The 25015-nt window shown below is 43.7% G+C and overlaps 1 protein-coding gene across 1 annotated transcript in view; it reads right to left on the minus strand.

Moving 5' to 3' along the window:
• The window catches only part of gli3 (GLI family zinc finger 3), a 97053-nt gene extending 72994 nt beyond the window's left edge, over positions 1–24059 (minus strand). The window contains exons 1-2 of the mRNA XM_085468090.1: positions 23575–24059; positions 6291–6464 (exon numbers count right to left, since the gene is read on the minus strand). Coding sequence (XP_085324216.1) covers positions 6291–6423 — 133 coding nt within the window. The 5' untranslated portion in view covers positions 6424–6464; positions 23575–24059. The remainder of the gene's footprint in view (positions 1–6290; positions 6465–23574) is intronic.
• Between the last annotated feature and the right edge of the window lie 956 nt (positions 24060–25015).

A 25015-nucleotide genomic window follows, 5' to 3' on the forward strand; every position in this document is an offset into this window, starting at 1 on the left:
CAGTTTCCTTTGCAAATCGGTAAAAACATGTGGCTTATTCAGAGATGCTTCTATTGATTATCATTTCCTGTTTTTGTTTTTTGCCCTGTCTCTTGTCTTTGTGGTGGATCTCAGCAGTTGCTATATTAAGTCCAGTGTTGTTGTAACAGCTGGCTAGCACAAAAAGAAGATCTACATTGTAATTAAGTTGATTTTTGTTCTATCTACAACAAGTAGCACTAAGTGGAAAAAAAAAAAAGATGCAATTCCACTACAGCTAAATTGTGGTGGCACCACTGCAGTGTTCAGAAGTCTTGAGGCGGCGGCTTATATGCATCCTCCAGCAGTGAGGGAGCAGCGAAGCCCCAGCAGGCAGATCTGGGCAGGCAGAAGTGTGCCAGACGAGAGAGGCCAGGCAACGCTGGAGTGGGTTGGGCTGCTGAGGTTCCCCTCCGCCCTGAGTAGCAGCGAGGCTAAGCTAATCCTGCGCCTCAGGCCCCTGTGAGGTGGCTCTGCCAAAGTCTGTCCTCCTGCTGCTGCAGGAAATTGCCTTCAGTGCAGAAGTCCATGAAATGGCTATGGCTCACCAGTGAAGGCAAAGCACATCCGCCTCGTGTGCACATGGTGATTTTACAATTCTACAGGTAGCTTCAATATTTATCTTTGAAAGCTCATAATGTACTATCATAAAAGAGCATGCTATGGTTACATTTTGTCACCTTCTATGTATACCTTCTAATTCTAACACAATGTGTTTTTATGCATTTCTATGTATTATGCATGTAGCATACAGCGGTCGTTTGACACTTAAAGCCACTTTTCCTGTGTGGGGCTGCATGTCAGGGTCTATAACGCCTCCTCCATTGTGCTGTTTGACCCACGGGCCAGGCAGCGCTCCCATGAGGTCCCTTATCCCTCCATCAGTTCTTTCTCATTAGCTCCCACAGGCAGAGCCCCCAGCAGGATAACATGAAGAGGCCCCTGCCTTCCTCTTTGGTCCCCATAAAAAAAACATATAGCACAAATACAGATGACACAGATCACCTTTTAGGAAAAGAAAAAAAAACAACAGTTCAAGAAAACAGCACTTAAAATATTTAAGGAATCAATCCTCCCGTTAGATCTCCTCATTATGCTGAGTCATCTGATAACAGTTATAGTCAGGCTGTGTTTGAGTGTTCCTATTAAATTTATGCATTCATGAATAACTTTCCTTTATGGTAGGTATTGTTCTTTTTGTGTGTGTGTGAGTTTGTGTGTGTGTGTGTTGGGGGGGGGGGGGGGGGGGGGGATAAGCAGCAGGGACAAAAAAGTGGAAAGCAGAGGTGACAGCATGAGGAGGGAGGAGGAGGGGGAGGAGATGGGGCAGGACACAGTGGAGAAACAGTTGATTATGAGTCCCATCAAGTGATCAATGATTTCATTAATAAGACGGATCATGCGGCTGTCATAGCTGTGACAAGGGCTGAGGGATGATCCGCTCCCAGTGCTCCATTTCAAGCCTCCCTCCCTCCCTGTTCTTCCAATATTGCCTCCCTCTGCCAACGACAAGGGAACGCCAAGGAAAGAAAAAAAAGGGGGGCTGGGTGTTCGTGGGGATGGAGGGAGGAGGGGGTTAGTCATGAGGGAGGGAGCAAATGGAGAGGGGGGAGAAGAGGGAGGAAGAAAAGTGAAAATCCATTTTGAAACCCATTTTCAATTAGGGGTCCACAAGCTGTTATCACAGGTGTCCCAGAATGGGGGCCCGTAAGTGAAAATGTCTCCTATCCGTTTCTGAAATGAAACCTTATCTGGGAGGCACAAAGATGGCGGGGACAGCGTATCTGTAAATTACTTTCCATCCCTGCTGTTAACGGGAACTTTATTTCTGTCAGATGACATTCCCCTCTATTTACTGTTGATCATTTAAATGGCTGCCTAAAAAGAAGGAGGCCCCTCACTCTTCCTCTATCACCCCCCCTCCTCACCCATCTCTCTGTATCATTCAACCTTGTCTGCCCATCTCAAGATTTTTTTCCTTTTTTTTCAGTGTAGTCAAGTGCTCCTTTTCTTCTTTAAACACTTTAGCCACGCTCTCCATTTGCTTGGGGATTTCTGCAGTAACCTACACGAAAGCCTAACATTTGTTGCCCTTTAAGGCTTAACTTGTTTGCCTTCTGAGACCCTCACTCTCTCACCCTTTTAAGCACGCCCATTAAAGCATCCCAACTCGCCCACTTAATAACATGCTTTGCAGAGGCTCTGCAGTCGAAGCGGCGTTCACTGACAATCTTCTAAACTGAGCCCGCTTTTTCAATTCCCATCCTATTATTTACACTCGCTCCCTCTCCTTCCCTGGATCGGCAGCACTCATATCATAAACGTCCAATCAACCAGAAACTTTTACTATTCTTTTTCTCCCTTGCAAATAACCAGTCCTTTAGCTCCCCCACCCTGTTATTTATTTATTTATTTTATTAGCAAATTATCCCATGACGACAGGATTTATCCAACCAAGGAGCATGGACATCTTTTTTTTAATCGTAGGACCTAACAAAAGAATCAAGGGACTTTGTGGTCCACCTGCCTGCTGAATGATGAGGATTGGCGGGGAGAGACACCCCCACCCCCCACCCCCCTTCATCCCCACCCCCCCTCATCTCCAAACCCCTCCTAAAGAGCACCAATCACAGCATTGTTGTGGCACAGTCGGCTCTTTTGAGCTGTCACTGCTAAAAGGAGGGGACACAGAGATGAATGGTACACAGGATGAAGCCACCATTTAGCTAACCATGTGGGAACGCTCTACCAAGACTCAATAATTACTCCGGGGCCTGTTCATCCCGGACAAACCCAACTATGGAGAAGAGAGCAAAGGAGCAAGGAATGCTTAAGTTGGGAATTATCGCTGCAGTGCACACGAAGGGAGGATTTTGCAGCTTAAGGTTATCATCACTAATAAGCTCTGATCAGATCAATACCCGTTTCCGAGCTGATTCACGGTCACAGAAGACGTCTGTGCTTCCTGGTAGCAGAGATATCTTTGGAAACATGCGCACTAACCAGTCCACCTGCCCTCCCTAATTGTTTTCCACTTTTCACAACTTATCATAGCACGCTATTGCCAGGCACTCCGTGGGGGTTTCTGCTGTGCTGAGATCAGGGGCCGCTACTCTGCCTGACGGGGGGAAATATTTTGCCGGCCCTTCATAAGATGAACCAGTCACTGGGGTTCCACAGCTGCTCACAATTACCTTTTGTTTGGATGGATGCATTGGGGCAAGGGCTACGAGGGTTAAAGTTGAGGCGAGTGTAGGGTTACACCTGATAAGAGGTTATGAGTTCTGGGGCCGAATGGGGAATGTGCTGTAATTATAACCACACAAAGAATGTGTAAGCTATCTTATGATTCAAAGAGAGAGATTGAGATCTAAAAGGGACCTTTCTCTACAGATAAGTATCATCCCTCCCCTCGTCAAGTGAGTTATGGGACTACTGTATTTTAGGGAGTGCAAAGTCGTAGCACGCCCTGTGACGTGGCAAACGGGAGATTTTTAAGACAAAGCTTGCGCCGTTTAGAGCTGTAATTATCAGCACATTACTAAGAAAAATCCACAATCACGGTTCCAAATTACAGCCATGCTTTTTCCGTAGTAAACTTTTTCTTACTGTCCCTTTAATGAATGAAACAGAGCCAGCCATCTGGGAATGAGTAAGAGTGAGAGTGTTCCCAAGATGCTTCAGGATGCATTAGCTTACCTACTTCCTGTGATAACTTCCATATGGAGAGCAAGTCACAGCGACTTATTTACCCCTTCCTAGACTGTTTGTCTTCCGTTCACACTTGGAATGATCATGTTTGACATCAGCAGAATGAAGAGGAAGTCACAAAACACTCTATCAGGCCACCAGCTCTGCCTCCGAGAGTCAAATCTCCATACCCCCAAAAACCTTCCAAATCCTCTCACTGCTAATGAGCGCAGCTGCAGCTTAGGCCATGGTGATCTCAGCTCCGATTTTGTTATGACTTTCATTTGAACAAAAGAAAAAGTCTAATATTTCTACTCCAAGGCTCAGAACTGGGAATGAAAGGCTGAATGACGACAAGCTTAATTAAGCGCAAGCTCCGTGCAGCTTTTAATAGCAAGTGTTAAAGACATTGCTAAGTAAACATGTCAAAGTTGCTACCAGTGAGCATTGTATTTGACTCACTGTTAGCCATGAAAATAAAGAAAGAGTTATGTCAAAAAAACAGTGGGTGTCTAAATCTTTAGATGGTCGTTTAAGTCCTATAATACTCGTTGGACTGCCGGTTAGTTCAGTGGCCCTACAGCTCGAACATGTTGAGTGATGGTCGCTGATACATATAGACTGTAGATAGAAGATGGATGTAGACACCATCACGTCACCCTTTGTGGACTTTATTGTGACCTTGCAGCAGTCATTGTTGTGATTTCATGGACCAATATGTGATCGTATGTCTTTGTTATTAGCTAGTACAAGCTAGCTTGTTAGCAAAGTGCATCCATTGCCTGAAAGGATGCATCACACAGAAACAGATACCTGCTAACTAATGCTAAGTTAGATACAAATAAAATACATGCATAAAAACTGGAACACTGACTACTTTGTTGGCCTGTTAGTACAAGTAGCTTCATTTATGACTAGCAGACAGGTAGCGGTTACATAGTGGCCTAGCGGGAAAGTGGTAAAGAAATCAAATATGGGAGTGAAAACAAAAGTCATCCAAAGGTTTTGCACCGTCAAAGGCAGCTGCGGGTGCCTTTGGTTTCAGACTATAATACTGGACCTTTTTTTCTACGAAGGTTTGAACTTTGAGAGTATTTAAACAAGAGAGGAAAGCGTGAAAATGTTCATGCCTGTCTGAGAAAAGTTTATAAAGTGTGTAGTGAGGGGTTTTACAGCCTTAAAACATCATTCCTGTAGCACTTCACTTCCCGCGGCGCATGCATTGTAATGTAAATTTTGCTGACAAGTCTGCAAAGTCATAAAAAACAGACATCTTCACAGACCCTCATGCTCCTTATATCTGGAACAAACTCCCAGAAAGCCTCAGATCAGCTGAAACACTCAGTTTATTTAAATCCAGGTTGAAGACTCACCTGTTCTCAGCTGCATTTGAATAAAGCACCAAATCCACACTTTAAGCTTAAATTTCAAAACTTACATTTAACTACTGATTTTATCTACTGTTCTGATTTTATCTGTTTTGATTTTATATACTGTTTTGTTTGTTTGTTTGTTTGTTTGTTTGTTAATTAGTTAGTTAGTTTATTTGCTTGTTTTAATCAATTTTAAATCATGCTTTTTATTTGTTCTTGTTTCTAATGTCTCTGTAAAGCACTTTGAATCACCTTGTTGTTGAATTGTGCTATACAAATAAACTTGCCTTGCCTTGCCTTGCCTTGCCTAACTATCTGATGATGAAATGTACATCATGCAGACCCAAGTGGATCCTATTGGATCCTAGTGAACTTGTGGATGCGGAAAGCATAATCCCAGTATAAGTATTCAAAATGTTAGGCCGTGACACAATTAGAACCAAACCCAACGCTTGCAGTACCTTTTGATACAAACATTCAGAGGTTCTTGTTTCTTTAAGTGTAGTGTATGTAATGAGGCTGCCTGTCAGCAGCAGTCCATTTTAAGTATATGCACTGCCACACTATGCCTATGACTTAAATGACTTCTTAATAAGGAAGTTTATATTTAAGTTCATCAATCATTTTGGGGTTGTTTGTTTTGTTTTTTTACCTTTACCGGGGCATCAAATTTATTATTGAGAACCAAATTTCTCTTTTCCCAAGTACATATCCATATTTCTGCTGTAAAACCCGGTCTTGTAAGTCTAAGACAACTGTAAACCAGTTACAGTTTGGAGCTGGTGGCTATTTTTGGAACTGCAGGCTTTGGCACTTAATTTTTCAGCCAGGAAGTGACATATTGTAACCAAACTCACAGAGGTCTGAAATTCATCTGACCAAAAAATGCTGAATAACAAAAGCTTTTGTGACTCTAGCAAAATAAAACATGAAAATGGATAGGAAATTTTCATTCAGTAGTATGTTCATGCACACATTAGGATAGCATTTGTTATCTGATCTGGTTAACCTGAATGCACTTTTTATTTTCAGTCGTCCCAGCTGAAAAAACAACACCTTAATATAAGTTGTGTGCATTGCATTCCTTCAATTGTGGACTTTTATTACTCAAAGAGTAATCTGACTAATGGGGCGGCTTGTGGCTATATTACGAAAGATCAAAAGGTTATTGGCATAAATTACTGCAGCTCAGTTAGAGGTGACTTGTACCGTTTGAGGTGGTGCTGGAGGCCACTGCTTTCTCACTGATGTCACTGCGTGCTAATGAGCCCTTGGTAGCCACGATGGTCTCCACCCTCTTCTTCTTCTCAGCTGCTGAACTGGCCTGGGACTGGGTTTCCATGACGATTGTTCATTCCTCAAGACCTCATGGAGACGGGATAACTAATGGAGAAAAAACAGAAGATAAACCCGGTGAATGCAAAGATTAAGTATATATTTAGAAGATTAATAAGTTAGCAATAAGTTTACTTTTTCTAATGTTATCTGTAGAATGCTTCAGAAATAGACTGTGAACCCTGTGAGGAAAACTTCAGATCCAGTCCTCCCTTTTCATGGTGCCCAGAGCACACTGAGGGTCAATCCAGGAGCTCACACTGATTTATTTTAACTCAAACCTGCTGGGCTCTGATCTGCTTGTCAGGGGCCTGATTTCCTTCCTCGCTAACTGCGGTTAAATATCCAAAACCAAAATTTAGTGCGACTGTTTTCAGCTGTCACGCTAAACTTCTGACATCTTGTCAAAAACACAACAACTCTATAAACAGAGTGCGGCAGGACATCCCGACTAGGTTTTATGTCTCAGAATAGAAGTAAAGGCAGTTTGTGGATATACTGATAATCCCACTCTAGCAGTCTTTCCAAAGAGAAAGGAGAAACCTTAAGGGGATACCACAGAGAGAGAAACATTCACAGTCCTGAAAAAACAAGGGTTGTTTGAAGGCCCTTTTGGGAATATCATGGTGCCGGGCAATTTTTCTTTCAAAGAATAAAGGTGGTTCAAGTTAATACTGTCTGTGGGTTTAGAAGGGGTTCAGCCAACAGTCTAGCAGACATGCTGCTCAGTTCAGCACCTCAGAGGCTGTCTACAAGCTCAACTGTATCTAGGTCATGGAGGTCTCTGATTATGGAGACAACATGGTGATACACCACAACCACTCATTTACACAAAGTATAGGACAGTTTCATTTGGTCCGTTACAAAGCCTTTACTTAGACCCCGTAATTCTTGGATAATTACTGGAAATATTTAGTCTGACTGATTTTCTTTACAATAAAGAGCAGCTAATTACCCAACTGTACTATTTAATTGTCCTCCTCTCTGTAAACACGCATGGATACAAAGGCAGTAAAGTCAGCTGTGATGCAAAGAGAGTAGTGCTGCTCAAAGAAAGAGGGGGGCGAGCTGATTTTTACCAACTCCCCAAGGAAGGAAGGCAAGGGGGAAGTGGTGAGGGGTAAACTTCAGACAAACACTGTGCGCTTTGTTTGTTTTTTTCCCCACCCCCTGAAAAACCAGAGTCTGTCATCCATTCTGACCCGACAACAACATCTGTAAGCAATTGCTGCCTTACAAAAAAAAAGGAGAGGAAAAAAAACACAATGCAATTACACCACTACCAATCAAAACAGAATTAAACAAGAGCTTGTCCTCTAATCACTCCCACATGAATACATGCGTAGCCGTCATCTCCAACCAAAGACATTTTTGTCCTACTTGAACTGATATCATCTCAAATCACTGCTGCATGTGTTTGATAGAGTGAATGCTTTCATTTCTGGGGTGGGGGTTAAGCAGCCTGAGCGAGTTATAATCATTAGAGCGTGTGCAATACATGTACAGTGCTATGACAAGGTATGTTCCTCTTTCCTGATTTCTTAGTTCTTTGCATATTCGTCACACTTATGTGTTTCAGATCGTCAAGCAACGTTTTATATTAAGTAACTTAAGTAAAAATTCAGGTTTTAGATGATGATGATTTTATCCAAACCAAACTGGCTCTGTGTGAAAAAGTAATTGCCCCCTAAACCTAATAACTGGTTGTGCCACCCTTGGCAGCAAGAACTGCAATCAAGAATTACGTTAACTGGCAATGAGTCTTTCACATTACCGTGGAGTAATTTTGGTCCGCTGTTCTTTGTAGAATTGTTTTAATCAGCCACATTAGAGGGTTTTGAGCATGAACAGCTCGTTTTGAGGTTGTGCCAAAGGATCTCAATCTGATTTAACTCAAACTCTCCTGAGGTCACTCCAAAAACTTCACTTTGTTCTGTTTTTTTTGTTTGTTTTTTGTGATATTCAGAGGTGGACTAATCTAAATGCTCTTGAGCTTTCGAGACACAAACTGCTGGCCGGATATTCTCCGGGAGCAGAATCCATGTTTCCATCAATTACAGGAAGTCCTGAAGCAGCAAAGCAGCACCAGGCCATCACACTACCACCACCATGTTTGATTGTTGGTGTGATAATATTTTTTATTAAATGCTGTGTTAGTTTGATCCCAAATGGAGTGGAATCAAAACCTTCCAACGAGTTCAGCGTTCGTCTTGTCATTCCACAGAACATTTTCCCACATTTTTCTTGGAAATCATCAAGATGTTTTTGGCAGACTTCGTGTTTGTTTTTGTCAGCAGTGGTTGTTTCTCTGGAATCTCCCATGGATGCCATTTTTCCCCAGTTTCTTTCTTATTGAATCATGAACTTTGACCTTAACTGAGAGACGTGAGGCCTGCAGTTTGTTAGATGTTGTTCTTGGTTCTTTTGTGACCTCCTGGTTGAGTCATCGATATAAAATTTTGGTAGGTTTCACCATTGTTTCAAGTTTTCTTCATTTGTGAAGTATACTTGAGAGCCATGATGTTATGATTTTTGAGATCTTTTAAACAACTTTACTTTCTCACACAGGTTCTGTTTAAATGAGTTCTTGATCAACAGGTGTGGGGTTAATCAGGTCTGAGACTGGCTAGTGAATTTGAAGTCTTTCTTTCTAAAAAATGTGGTTAATCTCACTTAATTCATGATTTAACAAAGTGAGATAATTACTTTTTCACATAAGCTCAGGTAGGTTTGGACAGAAAAAACAGTATTTTGTATTTACTCAGGTTATCTTCGTCGAATATAAAATTTGTTTGTTGATCTGAAACATTTAAGTGTGAGAACTGTGCAAAAGACATCAGGAAGGGGCAAGTACTTTTTCGTGGCACTGTGCATTCATATTAAGTTCGTGGGTGCCACTCGTTCACTTCATCAGCATAAAGTCAAACAAGAGCACGGTGAGAGAAAACTTCACCATTGCCCCGGTGAAACTGTCATTACATCATCTGTACAGCTGAACTTGGGTAAAATCAGTGAAGGAGAAAAGAACAAGAGGAGTCCTGAGCTCCCGACATGCTCGTGTGCCTAGCTCACATAAACATGTGTGTATTCCTATCACACCCCAGGTGAGTCAGACCAAAGCAAATGAGCTGAAAGTGCAGTAAATATGAGGTTCTGGATTGGGGATCATACCAGAAGGGGGGTGGCTGAGGAGAAAGCGGGGCATTCCACTGGTCGGGCAAATATTCACAAGTCCAAGCCACTGAAGCGTGTCTGACGGGCCTTTTGTGCTCCACAAGGCAGGCCACAGTTCCAAAGCAGCAATTAAAAGCAGGACCTTTTCACCCATAATCCCTCTGACCTGGACGCCCACACCCAGTCGTGCAGATGTTGCTGTCTGTGCCCTCGTTTTTCGTGCTTGCTCATTTTTACCCCATCCACAAACACTCAAAATCATACCCTCACATAGACACATCAGTCTATGTTTAGAGAAAATTTACAGCTTTTTTTTCCCTTAACGTAAAATGTCAAAAGAAGTTTTAATTTGCCATTTGGCCCTTTGACCCCCTCGCAAGAAATCACGTTGCTACATTTACACTGTGCATCACAGAGATAATCACCTGTACGTGGACTTTCTTACAGCCCCACAGTTGTCTCCACAGATCCCTGGCACATACAGAATGACTCACAAGTAGGCGCTGGATGCTGTTGTTAGTCAGAATAAATCTTAATTTCACATTAATGTTTCTGCCATTGAAATGTCCTACACCCAATTAGAAAAACGAGGGTGTATCATTATTTGCGTTCAACTGTAATCCCTCCGCACAGAAAGGGAGGCGATTAAACAGGTTTAAAATGCCACAATTCAAAGTGTTCCCTCTGAAAAAAATGAAAAAAAAATCTTATTTTATAAGCACATTAAGCAAATCAATTTAACATAAATTATACGCTTCGGTGAAAAAGGCACTGAGTTGAAAGTCATCTGCAAATTGTACACATCAAAGTGAAACACTAAAATAAACTTTTGCCTTTGATAGAAAAAAAACTGTTTGCTTTCTTTCACGCAGGCTTAAACGAGCACTAATGCTATCAAAAAATCACCGCTGTTTGTTATTTAAAGCCTGCAACTTCACAAGTTTAATTTTATAAAGCTGCTTTAGGTGTACCTGCGTGCTCTCATCAGGAACACATTTGCAATTGCATGGCACACGCACTTACACATGCACGCACACAATCAAAAACTGGAGGACATTTATATATAAACCCTTGAAGTGTCTTCTTAGATTTGGCAACACCCCCCCCCCCCCCCCCCCCCTCACAGACAGGGTACTGTATTTGTGTTCATTTCATTAGGGCGACTGTTCAGTGTCGAGGGCCCCCCGAGGGGGAGACTGGCAGCACCACAGCATTCATCATCATTACATCAGCGACCACCGAGATCTGCTATCTTAGGCTTATCAACACTGCACAAACGCACCGCGGCGCAGCGAGTTAGAGGGGAGAGATGGGAGATGGAGACGATTGAGGGAGATTGTGAGCAAAAGTGGGATAAGGGAGAAAATGAATGGAGAAAGGGAGGAGTGTGAGACTGAGACTATACGTGCACGTGTGTACGGGTGTTCACGTATGCACGCATGCGTCCGTGTGCACCTCACTGCGCCCCTGCGTGCCTGCACATGTTTTCTTGCATGCACAATGTGTGTTTTGCACGTCGCGCAGCTATGCCAACAATATTAAAAGCTCCTTCACAGCTGGAACAACTAAAACACTGAGGGGCGAAGAAGAAGAGGGAGGAGGAGGAGTGTGAGCCCTTCGGCGAGATTAGCTGAATCTAGCAATAAAACAAAGTGTGCTTCCTATGGACTGCATGTGTTTGCATTGGATCAGGTCAGTGTGAGGGGATGAGATGCCTTAAGGAGACTGTAGAGGTTCTCGGTGGTGGTTAGAGGACCTGTAATGGGTTCAAAACCCCTACTGAGGAGGCGCAATAGCTTCACATGCTTAGGCCTCGTGTTCAATACTGCACTTTTACAGCATGCCCTTGGCCCTGAAGGGCAAAGGGGAAGGGGCTGGGGGGGATTTGGGGGCTGTGGCTCTCATTCACCAGCAAAAACTTAACATTGTGCCCAGATGGCACTAAGTCTGGCCTACAGCTGATGGGGACCAGACTCTCAAGTAAGGGCCATTTAGCAAGAATTAGTCACACCCTGACACACACACACACACACACACACATATCCAATCCCAGATACACACATGCAAACTGGTTTAGTGCTTGATCTTCTCACCCTTTTTGTGCAGTGTGGCATGTCTGAGTCATTAAGTTTGTTAGTCATTTACACATTACTGTGTCACGTGTGAGTTCAGCTTTTTCTAGTTACACTGCAAAGCTTTAGTGAGACTACTTATGAATGACAATTTGATGTTTTTGTACATTTTAAACATACTGATGTTCATGATTTATCTTTATATTAAAGATACGTGGTCTTAAAAGCATCCCATCAGCAAAAAAACAGCTTTCTACCACAAGTGTATTGCACAACAATTAGAAAATGGAAAGCCTGTTTCAAATGAAGACTGATTTTATTTGTATTTTATTTCCAAGGACAAACAGTGCAACAACACAGAGCATCAGTAGCTTTCACCACAGTTAATAAGATTATCCTCGCATGCGTCTTGGTCCCTCAGACCTCTCCATTTAAGATGCTTTGGAGGGCTGGTGAGGGACCTTGTGTGTTGCACAGCAGAATGAGCCGAGCGCATCTTACATTCCTGGGTAACAAACCCACACGATGTAATCACGACGCTTACACGACGCCTCTTTTGCGCTCGCTACCCAGTAGATAAGGGGCAAATAAAGCGAGCGCCACAATGGAAGCCTTGCTCCTTTTCCCCACAGCCCCATGCTTATTAGATTGTTTATTTATATATTTTTGACTTTGCATTTGTTCACGAACCACTTGTTTCAGGGCAAGTGGGGCTGTGACAACTGAGACAATGGATAATACGGGCAGCTTTGATGCTGCGGTGGCCCAGTTATGCAGTATCGGTTTCCCTTGTTCCTACTTTATCCATTTTCTTCCCATGCTAAAACACAGAGCCTTTGTTTGATCAGACACTTTTTCTGATTCTTAAGGAGAAGGAAAAGATGCTTGTTCAGCCGATTACTGAAGCCTTTCGCAGACAATGCAAACTAATACTTCAGCAAAATATCCCAAAGGTCCTTGAAAAGAAGAGAAAATGCTAGACTTGTTTTTTTTTTTTACTGCACACCTTATTTTTTATCTAAAGTTTTCAAACTAATTGTTGCCAACTGCAGCAGCCCGCTACACTCTTAGCTAAGTTTTCCATTCAATTAGCCCGTGCACATGGCAGATATTATAAAGCACAGGAGAACGGGCCTCCAAACTGCAGCGAGAACAGCTCTGTGTCTGTGGAGGCATTCTTCATACATGTCATTAAAAGGCACTCTACGCTATGCCACAACCAGAGACGCAAGAACAGCATCCTTCGCTGTGCTTTCACAGCAAAAAAAAAAAAAAGTAAATGTTAAACAGCGGCTGTATGTAACCCATGTGTATGTGAACACGGCACGGGAGGAAAAGAGGAAATGTTTCGAGTAGATTTGACAGTATGCGAGACCGGCTGTGTAACAGTATGTATGGACGTGGATGCATATGTTTCTCTACATCCCTTTCAATATGCAAGCGCAATCACTGTGTGTAGAACATGAGCAAGAGAGGGGGGGGTGCCCAAGGGAGGGGATGAGTGGAGGAAGTGAAATTCCTCCTCACACACATCTTTCTCTCTGCCTCTGTGCTCAGAGGAGGATCAAGCAGATGGAGGGTCCTGTGTAAGTGGAGTGGCAGCACGTATGATTTTGACAGTAGATCTTCCACTTAGCCCAGGGGACTGTAGAATACACTCCTCTTATCCTCTGCACCCCAGACAGAAGTCAAACCAGCGCTGTTTGCAGCAGCTGAACTACCGAGTGCAATCCGATGGCTGTACAGCTACAGGTTAGAGTGTTATTGTGAAGCTGTCCTGCCCACTCGGACTTGAATTTCCTCCTCTTTTCAGTTCAGTTTTCCTCCTTTCTCATTTTGCTCGCACTCCCTTTCTTTCCCTCCCTCCTTGCTTTCCTTCATTCCACTGTGTCATTGGAATAAGTGTTGAAGTGGAATGAGTCAGTGCCGCAATGTGATTAATGACGTGCTCTGGCGTCTCCGGGGCCGAACGCTAAAAACAGCCAGGGGGCAGCGTGATAATGCACAATAATAAAGCCAGCAGACAATCAGCCAGGCAAAGCAAGGCCTATTAGCTAGCCCCATCAGGACGGCTAAGTGAGAAATTAGCCCTTCCCAAGCTTCGCCGCAATTCATCAATTGCCGCGCCTGAATCCCCCCTCAAGAAGTCATAATGTTTACTTAAAGACTGGCCTCCATGCCCCAGCGGCGAGCTTTATTGGCTCTTATTAATTCCCGCCCTGGCCCTCGCGGCCATGCCATTTAAACCGAATTAAAGGGGTGAAAATTGGATGAGATGAAGTTGTCTTGGTGTTGGGCTCTCGTATGATAAAGCCGGACGTTAACGGAGGAAGACTTGGAAAAAAAAAATAAGGAGGGAGGGAGAGAGGGAGGGCAAACAAATCGGCATGTAAAGGAATGCTGAATGAGGCTGTCCAGAAATGTGCCACAGTCAGTCAAAGGAATGCATGGAGAAAAGGAGGAGCACTGCTTTAATGCTAGACTTCCTGTGTAGATGGGAAGTGATCCAAAAGGGTAGCACTGAGTCACATATTCCACAGATGGAGAAAATTATTAGGATTTTTTTTGTTTGTTTGCTTGTTTGTGGCTTTGCATTTATCTTCCATCACAAGTCATTAAAAAATACCTTAAAATAGGGTCAGCACTTCAACCTTAATTCAACATGTCAGTAATAGACAGGAAAAGAGGCGAGGGAATGAACTCACATGTGCAGGCTTAAACTAGCAGGACTCTTAAGCACGCTACCTTTGTCATTACTGATTACACCATAGTTGAGAATATCTTATTTAAAAAAAACCATGCATGCTAAATCTGTGAGTCTAGATCCTTAAAAGTTTGCATTTCGGACTCCTTATCAGACAGGATGAGCAATATGAGGAGTCCTCCTGATTTTTAAAAACTTTCCCAAACTTTACACACTACCCGAGTAATTAATACATCCTAAAAAAAATTAATAAATAAATAACCAGTGTAGTCTCTATTGTCATATATTTCTCTGACAGTTGCTGCTTGCAAAGTTTCCACCTCAGTTTTTTAAGTGCAGTTGCACTGAGCCCTGCGTTGCCGTAAGTGCAAGTATACAAGTTAAGAGTCTCATCTATGCGAGCTGTGAGTCTGTGTTGCTGGATCGGCGGCAGGTGAGGGTGTTCTATAGAGCAGTGTGGAGTGTACCGCAGCGGAGGTGTGAGATCAAAGACAGCTGAAGCTCAGAGGGAGTCCCAAAGACTTCTAGCTCCCTGACGGCTCTCCCCACGGCAGCGTCGGGAGACAACTCTCTCCCTTCACTTTCATATCAGCCACAGATTCCCCACCACCACCACCACTACCTCTCCCTGCACGGGCTCATAGGCTCCACACATGCACACACACACACACATACACACACACACACACACACACACAGGCAGTCTCCGAGGATTTGCTAGTGCTGCCAAACCTGTATCCCACCACCTACAGCAACACTCCTACACACGGAAGCGCACACGCACACTGCTGCGCGCCAGAAACCCGTGCATCAAAAACACACAGGATTTTGAAACACCGAGTTCGGAAGAAACTCTCAGCCCAGTGAGAAAGACTCACGCAACTCAAATACCAAGGCAATATCACACGGCACGACGCCGGGATGAGATGCCTTAACCTAACAGTACTGCCGAGTGTTCGTGGAAATAAAACTTCCCATAAACTCCAAAGAGAGCAGGCACAAAATGGCCCCCTGAAAATCCCCAGCATAGAAACCGAGGAACAAGACTTGTCGTTAGACAGACAGCCCCCCCCCCCCCCCCCAAACAACAGCCAAACATCTGGGTGTATTTACTTCATTCAGCTGTTAGCAACCCCACCTCAAATAAATCTGGGAGCTATAACGCCATTTCTCAGGACAGCTCCTAAACAAACACACTCGGCTCGCTCACCGCCGCATGTTCGAGCGTCTCCAGCAGCCCGGCAAACGCAGGCAAATACATTTGCGAGGAGGAGGAGGAGGCCTTAATTGGAGCGTTTGACGGGCGCCTGGGGTTAATTGGGAAGCATGGAGAGCAGCTGGCTCCACCGTGGAAGTTGAGACAGGGATAATAAGTTCACCCTTTGCAGGAGAGACAGTTAGTGATGAATCAGATCAGAGGAACAGTGTACTGTAATCATCCTCACATCTCCCCTCCTCCACCTTGCACTCCTGACAAGCAGAGACAACCTGGCTCCCAGCTACGCAATCTGGCACCTATCACACAGGACTGGCAGTCGCAAGGAGATCACCCAGCAATGCTTCACACACACACACCCGCGTGCCCGCACACACACACCTACTCTAACCCGGGGTTCATTCAGCTAATCACTCACACACACAATAATTCTTACCTCTAGGACACGGAACCTAGTTTATCACTTCACCGGTCGATGTATGTAAATCTCTGCAACAATGTGTGTACTAATGGCTTATTACCCTGCGTTAGCTGGTTTGCATTGATCTCTATGCCAGAGGGAGATGGAGAAACTAGAGCAGTTCGCTGCTCATATGTACCAAGCAGGACTATAATCACATTCCAGCTTGTTTCAATAAAAGACAAACATTAACATAAAGCATCTCAAAAAACACGCTAAATAAAAAAAACCTTCACCCCATCAGTGTGTGCAAGAAAAAAGGGATGGGGAAAAAACTTTCCTGGATTACAGGGTAATCAGGGCCATATGGGATGGTTCTGGGTAACTTTGTGTGTTGCTCTGAAGTGCACGACTTGTGTTTGTCTTTGCACATTATGACTTTCTGAATAAGAAAACTTTTTTGTTTTTTACAGAGGATGAAAATGCTCAGCGATTGCACATAAAGAAAAAGAAAGTAGCAGCAGCAGCAGCAGATAAAGGGTTTAGCTTTAACACCAAACTCAGTTCCTTCGGCTGGGAGGGTGGCTGAGGGAGCATTTGGAGCTGAAGGAAGCCCAGGTAGAGTCATAGGCAGTAATGGGAGGAGACAGGGACTTAGGGCGCCACACAAAAGCCAGGCTTTATAAATAATTCCAAAAGCTAACAGGATCCCTTGTATGTGTGAATCTGTGAAATACATTCACACGTGAATGCACACACACCCACAGACACACACACACACACAAACACTGCCACCAGGGGGAATAGGTTATTCACACCGCTCCACTGGGGCTGTTGAGCGTCTGACCTGTCTGGATTGGTAAATTTGACCAAATCTTTTTTGCATAGATGATGCAAAGAAGAAAATAAGTCAGGGAATAGAAAAACAGAAAGGCCCATTTTTCCAAGTCAAACACACACACACACACATTTACACACTCACACTCACTCATAATGCAGGGCAGCAAAGCACACCGGAGACCTGTCTTGTAAATCTCTTTGTGAAAGCAGCTTTGGGGGGTAGACAGGGGCTTACATACTGAACCCTGAGGTAGAGCTACAGACTCCACTCCCTCTAACCCCCCCACGGTCTTTCTCCCTCTCCCACACACATACTCTGAGCTCCCATGTTCTCTTTTCCTCACTTTCCATCTACCCCACATTTCCTCCACTTTTCTTGCCCTTCTTTCACCTTTTTCACTTGTTCCCTCCCTCCTTCCCTCCCACCGTTCTTCCTTCTCCCCTCTCTCCTCCCCTCTGTCCGACTCGGGCTCCAGAGCGCTGGTCCTTAGCCCCCGCAGGCTCCCGTGGCGTTGCAGTGACTAATGTCCTGCCTTTGCTCAGACAATGAGTTTGAGACTGAGCCGGGAAAGTGTTGAGGAGGGGAAAAAGACTCTTGCACCTTTGACAAATGGAACCCTTCGCACTCCCATGCCCACTGAGGGAGCTTTTACAATGTTGCGCTCCACGCTCCACGTCCTCCAAGGGACGACTGCGACCCACAAAGCCGCATCTGGGGGAACATAATGAATTCTTTGGGAAGTCTAACCTGGCTTTCTTCATGAATAAGATATATTTCCAAAGCATGTCGACCCCTCTTAATAAAAACACCAGTCTGGCAGGAATAGCCAAAGCCGTTTTAGGGCCCCATGTACACGTTAATATTTCTGTTTCTCGATAAATTTTCTCAGGCCTGCTTCTTTCCAGGCCTGTCACTGCAAGGCCAGCCCAACAAATTCCCTGGAAAGTAGAGAGGCCACAGTGACAAACTGTCATTAAAAACGGCTCGAGTCCATCTCTTTCAAGGAACTCAAACTCTTGCTCGCTCCCTCCTTTTCTCCACGCACCCTACCCCCCATGCAAAACTGAAAGGAACCGGGCTTTGTCTGAGGAGCAAAGGAGAGAGGAATCCCCCCCCACCCCTCTTCTCTACAACCCTACCTCCCCTCCCAGAACCCTGTTCCTCACTCCCTGCGGAGTATTGTTAAAACACAGCCCCCTCTCTTTCCGTGGCCCGGGCTCTTAAAACAGCGTGCTTTGCATGAGAAAAAACGATTAGTCTTCAAATGCTGCGCTGTCAAAGGAGGGCTCTTTCAGGTTCGGGTAGAAATTTGCTCAGATAGTAGAGTTCCCCTTTTGTTTTTCCAAGATGAGGCATTATTAGAGCCAGAGTCTGTTAGCATTCATTACTGAAAAGAACACACTAAAGGGGTTTATTTGGGATACCCGCCCCACACGCCCCTCCTTTTCCAACTTGCCCCAAGTCCACGGCAGACGGAAACGAAGGCGGCAGAGCGGGTAAAGAGGTACTCATCTAAAACATGTTTGGAGAGCAAAGAGAATGTCTGGGCCTGCTCTTCTTTCAGGTATTAACCTTGGGATTTATATGTGACATCCAAACAACAGACACCCCCTTGACCTCCACTCGGGGACTCACCAAAGCTCGGCGATAACTCCCACTGAAAGACAACTACAAGCAGCACGGGGCTGCAAACACACAGCGCGAGCATCGTTGCATGACAACACATAACTTAATTACTGCTGTGAGTGCAGGTGTTTTGTGCAACAAAATGCACTACACAGGGCTCAGTTTAAACAGTTATGGCAGAGGGAAAAAAATTAGTGCCCAAACTGATGCCTCGGTGCAGCCTAGCCCCACACGTCAAGAAGCAGCGGTACGTGACGGATCATTGTTCACAGCAAGCGGCCAGTTCATCTGTCTCCCAATCGCCACCCTTGACAGGAAAGCACAGACCCCCTCACGGATGCCACAACCGGCTCCCATCAAAGCTGACACAATGCCACATCTGCACTAAGAAAGAGCCCCCACCAAACCCGCCACCGCCCCGGAGCCCCAGGAAACTGTCTCTTTAGGCGCACAAACTTTACACACAAACAAATGGGCCCCCGGACTAAAAGCACTTCAACTCTCGCTGCTACACTTCACACGGCGGACTTAAAGACATTTTTACAGCAGCTACAGCAAACAGAGGAGGAGATGAGCGGCAGTCACACGCAGGCGTGACCTGTCCGCTTCTCTTCCAAAGTGTGCGAGAAAAGAAAACACCAGTCACGAGCTGGCACACCACTGGATCCTCGCACACAAGCCCGCGTTTCTGCCGCAATAAAATTTACCGTCTCCTACAGCAGGCTTTATGTCGAGCTGTCAAACACAGCTTCATCTACCGTAAATCCGAACCACTTGATTCAAATTTATGTGAATGTTTCCCCACCCCCACCATTTTTTTTTATTGCCGTTTTCTTCACCTCACTCTGGGAGGCAAATTGTCAGGTGCAAATGGACTTTCCAAAGGACGAAAGCTATAGCAAAAAAAAACTTTTCCAACTTTTTTTTCCTTTTTATTTTTCATGCAGTTAAAAGACAAAAAAAAAGACAGTAAGAAAGAGAACAGCACACACACAAAAACAAAAAACTGTATGAATGAGAGAACAAGAAAGAGAAATAAGAGTGTGAATGAGCACGAGAATGCATGTGCACTCAGAGTACGACTGTTTTTGCTGGCTAGCAAACACCCAAGTGAATTACAATCCCTGAATGCGAGTCATATACATATGTGAAATTACATTTTTCCCTTCTCGAGTCTCATATCGCCTTCATCACTATTTTCCCTCCCCGCCATACGCCTTATCCAAAGACATCACCCCTTGGCTTGAAAGGTGCCTTTAGCAGGCTCCTTGAAACAGCGAGTGAGGGTCCCGCTCTGGGACAATGATGGTTGAGGTGGAGGGGAGCCGGGGGAGCAGGAACACATAGCATATTAAATCTGCTGGCGGAGCTGGGTCGTCCACGCACAGAGCCAGAGAGCCAGATCTGAGGCATGCCCTGAAGGGATGGCTGGGCCTGGGGATTAGGAGGCCAAGGAGAAGCCCTCGCACACCCGAAGACCCCTTCTTGTCTCTGCTCATACGCAAATGCATCCAGACATTTTGACGCTCCTCAGGTTTGCTGTCTCAGCCCAAGTTTTCAGAGCACTCCTCCGTGCCTCACAAACTGCACTTACACACACACACACACACACATTTCCACCCGCTCTCATGAACAGCCTTTTTTTCCCCTCAATCACTACCTCTGTCTGACTTGTCCTCTTTCTTTCCCCACTGTGTCTGTTTCATTTGATGTCAACATATCAAAGTACCAAATCATCAAAGTAAGAGAGTAAGAGATTTCTTTTGGGGGCCATCTATTCAACTACGCCAGCCGTATGCAAGGAAAGCAACAGCTAATCACAATGTGAGCTGATTTTTATTATTACATAAAATGAAACTGTCAGTTTTATCCTCTCAGGAAGTTTTAGGAAAAGTACAAAAAAGCGAGGGAAAAAAAATCAACGAACCAACAGCAACCTGCAGGAAAACCCACAAAGTGAGCACGATTACACAAAACCCTCACATCTGTGCTCATTATCTAAAGGATAATCAACTTCCCTCACATTACCCTCGTTTTAACAAAACATTTGCCACCTCTTTGAGTGCTTCAGGTCGTGGCATTAGCACAACAAAACAGCTCATTAGGGCTTCTTGCATACAAACCTGATAACAGGTATACTTCCAACAGGGCAAAAAAGGCCTGAGGACACAAACTGCCTGTAACTGTGAATGTAAGGCCCTTACAAAGAGGAGCAGGCCATACCTCAAAAGCTAATAGCACATCATCTCCCTGCATTAACATGACATCCCCTATTCTGCCAGGTCACCAGGTCACAGGTGTCCTCGGCCAACGTCCCCATGCATAAAAGAGAAATTTTTAAAGTTGAGATAAAGCAGCACGCTGCTGCCGCCGCCGCTGATATCTGACGGACCGATTCCTGCAGAGGGAAACGTTATCCGCCTTTTCCTTGCGCGTGGAGTTATGAAGCACAGAGCGGCAACGATACATCTTTCCTGGCTACAGTAAGCGAATGGCTCTAAGTTGTGCATCTCATTCCAGAAGATTAGCATCTTAAACAGTGCTGCATTCATCCTTGCTGCTGCATTGTAATGAGACAAAGTCCTTTATTTGGAAAAGGTGCACCACTTTCAGATAGTATCGTGCGAAAGCAGCAGCAGCAAAATTAGATATACACACAGACAGTGTGCAGATTTATCTTTTACAATTTTTCACAAGGTGGACTTCCTTTCTTATGATTTATTATTTATTAGATATTTGGAAAATATATATTACATACATTAGATTATTGTGTAACTATAGAAATTGAAGCCATTATTTTTTAATTGATTTAACCATTTAAAAATGTTACATATTTTGATCTATCAGCACTGAATTGTTGATTAATCGTCAAATTTAAATGTGATGTCTTATACTGAAAATAAAATGACAAGGGCCTCCTATGATGATATACAGGGAACAATATTTATCGGTGTAATTTTTTTAATTACCAGTATCATCTCAAAATGCTTAATTAAGAAGTCACACGCCATAAAAATGCACAAATACATGCAAACAAAATTTAATTACAAATTGTCCTCAAGTTGTCATTTTAAAAATAAAGCTTAGGCCTAAAATTTTCAGATTTTTAAGGCCTGACTTGTCTGCTTTTATTTTTTTAACTGAGTGCAGTGGTAAATTTTCCAGCTTCAGCCCTGCGAATGTTATTTTGTTATTATTAATAAAATAGAATGGGGGAAATATTAAATGACAGTTTATGTGACAGTGCCTATTTTATTTTATTGGACAAATGTTACCAAGACCTGCAAAAGCCCCGCTCAAAGCCAAATGCTCAGACAAGATGAACGATGAGAGCAACCTTATAAAAAAACACCCAAAAGGAGATTTTTTTTTTTTTTTATCTGTGTGTCCTGTTAAACATCTTATTTCGCATGCGTTCGCTCGCTGCTCCGTCTCAAGGCAGCCAAACCTCCGTTAATAATTTGCCATGTGCCAAAAAAAAGAAAAAAGAAAACCCACACACACATACACAACACTCACAAAAAAAGGGAGGATTTGAGCTGCACCGCATGGCTGAGCACCTCGGACCCTCGTCGTCTGTATGAAACCCGAGAGCAGAGGAGCAGATAAAATGTGGAACAGCTGGCGAGGAACAGGAGGGAAAGTTTCAAACAAATATCTGCACATGTGGAGGCTCGAGGGTGGGGGGGGGCTCCCAAACGTTTTCATGTCCTGGACCCCCAAAATGAACACACCAGACTTCTGTTCCCCTGTTCCCACATTTTTTTTAAATCTGCACAAGCCCATGTGAGAGCTTTCTATTCTTCTTCTTCTTCTTCCTATAATTATTATTATTGATGTAACTTTTTAAATGACACCTTGCATGTGAAGTATATCCATCACTTTTTAAATACTAACAAACTCTAATCAACTAAAATACAGAGGATTTATGCTTTATTTAATTTTGCTTGGGTCCCCCATAAAACCTCCCCCATGGACCCCTGCAGGGCCACAGACCTCAGTGTAATGGGCTTAAATTTCTCTGAGCACATGCGCATGCCTTCAAACACACTGTGATGTACGCTTAAATATGTTCTTTCTTAAGGGGAAGAACATCATTTTAAAAATTTTCCAATGCAAATCAAATTGACAGAAGCTCTGGAGAGTCTCTTTAACTACGTCAGGTTAGCGGATGCTGACAGGGAAAACAAAGATTTATATGAAATCATCCAAATACTTTAATTTTCTCCGTTTTTATAACTAAAAATAATTTCATGAGGAAATTTAATGTTATAATTTATTGTCAATTTTTTTTTGAGTTTTTCCAATTTTAAGTCTCGGCTAATTAAATATTACAAAACTATAAATGACTAGGTGCTCGATAGTGAAGCAAGGGGAGGTCAAAGGTCAAGGGGAGGGTCAGCCACAGGTTTTGGGTGGATTGAAATAAAAAGTTGAACATGTATGCCGTCACTAAGTGTTTCCCCGAGTCTCTCGCTTGTTAAAGCAAATCAATAACAGATCCTGAAATATGATCACAAATGCACATAAATATGACCCCCCCCCCCCCCCCCCCGTCTCATCCCACGCCACTATACACCACACCCCCGCGCGCGCTTATTTGAGGTCCAATAAAGTTTCACTTCCAAACTCTAAGAGTGTTTTTTCCCCTCTCTCTGTCTTATTAAACTTTACAAAAACACGTTTTTCATTAATGTGAAAGTTTATGCAACTGGTTTGAAAATGCACATCTGTCTGCGGTGGATACTTGTTAAGTCTGCCATCCGGGGGTTTCTAACAACCGACGCTTCTTTCACAGATTAAATCACAGCCGGGCCGAGCGTAAAACAGACAGTGGTGCATTTACGCTGTTTCTTTTTTCTTTCTTCTTTTTTTGGAGGGGGGAGTCCCTGATCGAGGCTTTCTTCGCTAGTTTCATAAACTGTTCTCGCAGTTGGTGCACTTCACCTCTACATCTGAACTTGTATGAAATTCCATCGTTTTGAAATATGAAACCTCCGCTGCTTCACAAACTCTGAGTGGCTTTCTCAACTTTAAAAGCAGACAAACGAGCGCAACAATGTTCAGAAAGAAAAAGAAAGTGTATTTGTGAGCGGTGTGTGCGAGCTTTCAGCAGATTACTTACTTCTCTCTGGGTGAATTCCCCTCTAATTCTCGACTTTAAAAAAAATCTTCTCAGGCGAAAAAAGAAAAAAATATATAGATGTGTCTTCTTTCCTCTTCTCCTCCTCTTCCTAACTTGCAGATGTGCCTCTAGAGTTGCCTGGGAGTTTTTTTTTTCTTTTTTCTTTTTTTACGCTGCAACTCCAACTCCAAAACGGCGCTGCCAGACTTTTTCCTCTTGTCTGTCTTTCTCCTCCTTCTCACAGTTTGCTGTGTTCAACCACCGCCGGACTAACACCATCAGCCTGCCGATAATATCTGCCGATAGCAGACCGCAGATGTGCGTAAAAACAACATAAGCGTCAGAGAAGCGCATGGAGAGTTGTTATTACATTTAGAGCGGTTTTTTTTTTCGGGAAGAGGGAGAGAGAGAGAGAGAGAGAGAGAGAGAGAGTGAGGGCGAAGTGTGGGACTCCAGCTGCTCCTTCCCTCGCTTGACTCCTCCCTTCGGATTGCTCCCTCCTTTACTCACTGCCTACTCCTTTTTTATTTTGTGCAGGCTACCCCTTTCTTTCTCTTTCTTTCTTTCTTAGTAAGCATTTTAAAGACTTGTTCCTCAGTAGTACTATTTCTGTAGTAGAAATAAACCTAGAGGGGAGAAAGAACAAAATAAAACTGAGGTTTCAGTCCTTACACCACAAAGAAGAGGAAAACAGGTCCAGGTTAAGCATGAATGACTGCATTTTAGGGACCAAGAGTTAATTGGATCCAAGCTTTAACTAAAATAGCTGAAATAATCTCATAGATCTCAGTTGAAAACACCCACTTTTTAATGTAGAAACTCATACATACATTTAACTGCAGATTTATGAGAGCCTCCTGGGCTCAGCCTTCAGAGTCATACCTACTAATGCTTCAGCAGAGGGAAGCCCTCCTGTAGGGTTAGGTGTAATCAATATACATAATCAATATACAGGGAAATTATGTGGTAAGAGAGGTCTTTAGGGTGCAGTTTCAATCAATGAAGAGGTGGGAGTTTGGGAAGGAAAATCAACCGTTTAACCAGCATTTGAATGTGTGTGTGTGGCCGAGAGGTCAGGTCCGTCAAGTCTATTTGTTCCTCATTGTAACACACATCCAATCGGCTGCTGTGACAAATGACTAAACCGTTTGATTTAAAGACAAATATCCGTCTTTTAAGGCTGCCTTATAATCACTTTCCTGACACTTATTATGCTGATAAAGTCAGCAATGACTAATTACCGCCCAATCAATCAGAGCTCAGGATCTTCTGTCACAACTGTCAACGTCTTTGTCATCGTTATAAGTGTCGGGATTTTGACTTTGTCGCAATGTGAAGATGGATTTCGGATGTCAGTTAGAAGCAAGGTGACAAAACTGTAAACTGTGATGAGTGTGTGAACGACTATATTGGTTTTCATGGGTGTGAAGTTTCTTTGGCA

Source organism: Copadichromis virginalis, linkage group LG9 (assembly GCF_057382275.1).
Source record: "Copadichromis virginalis isolate Kocher_CV1m ecotype Utaka linkage group LG9, C_Virginalis_male_GT1.1, whole genome shotgun sequence".
Taxonomy (NCBI): Eukaryota; Metazoa; Chordata; class Actinopteri; order Cichliformes; family Cichlidae; genus Copadichromis; species Copadichromis virginalis.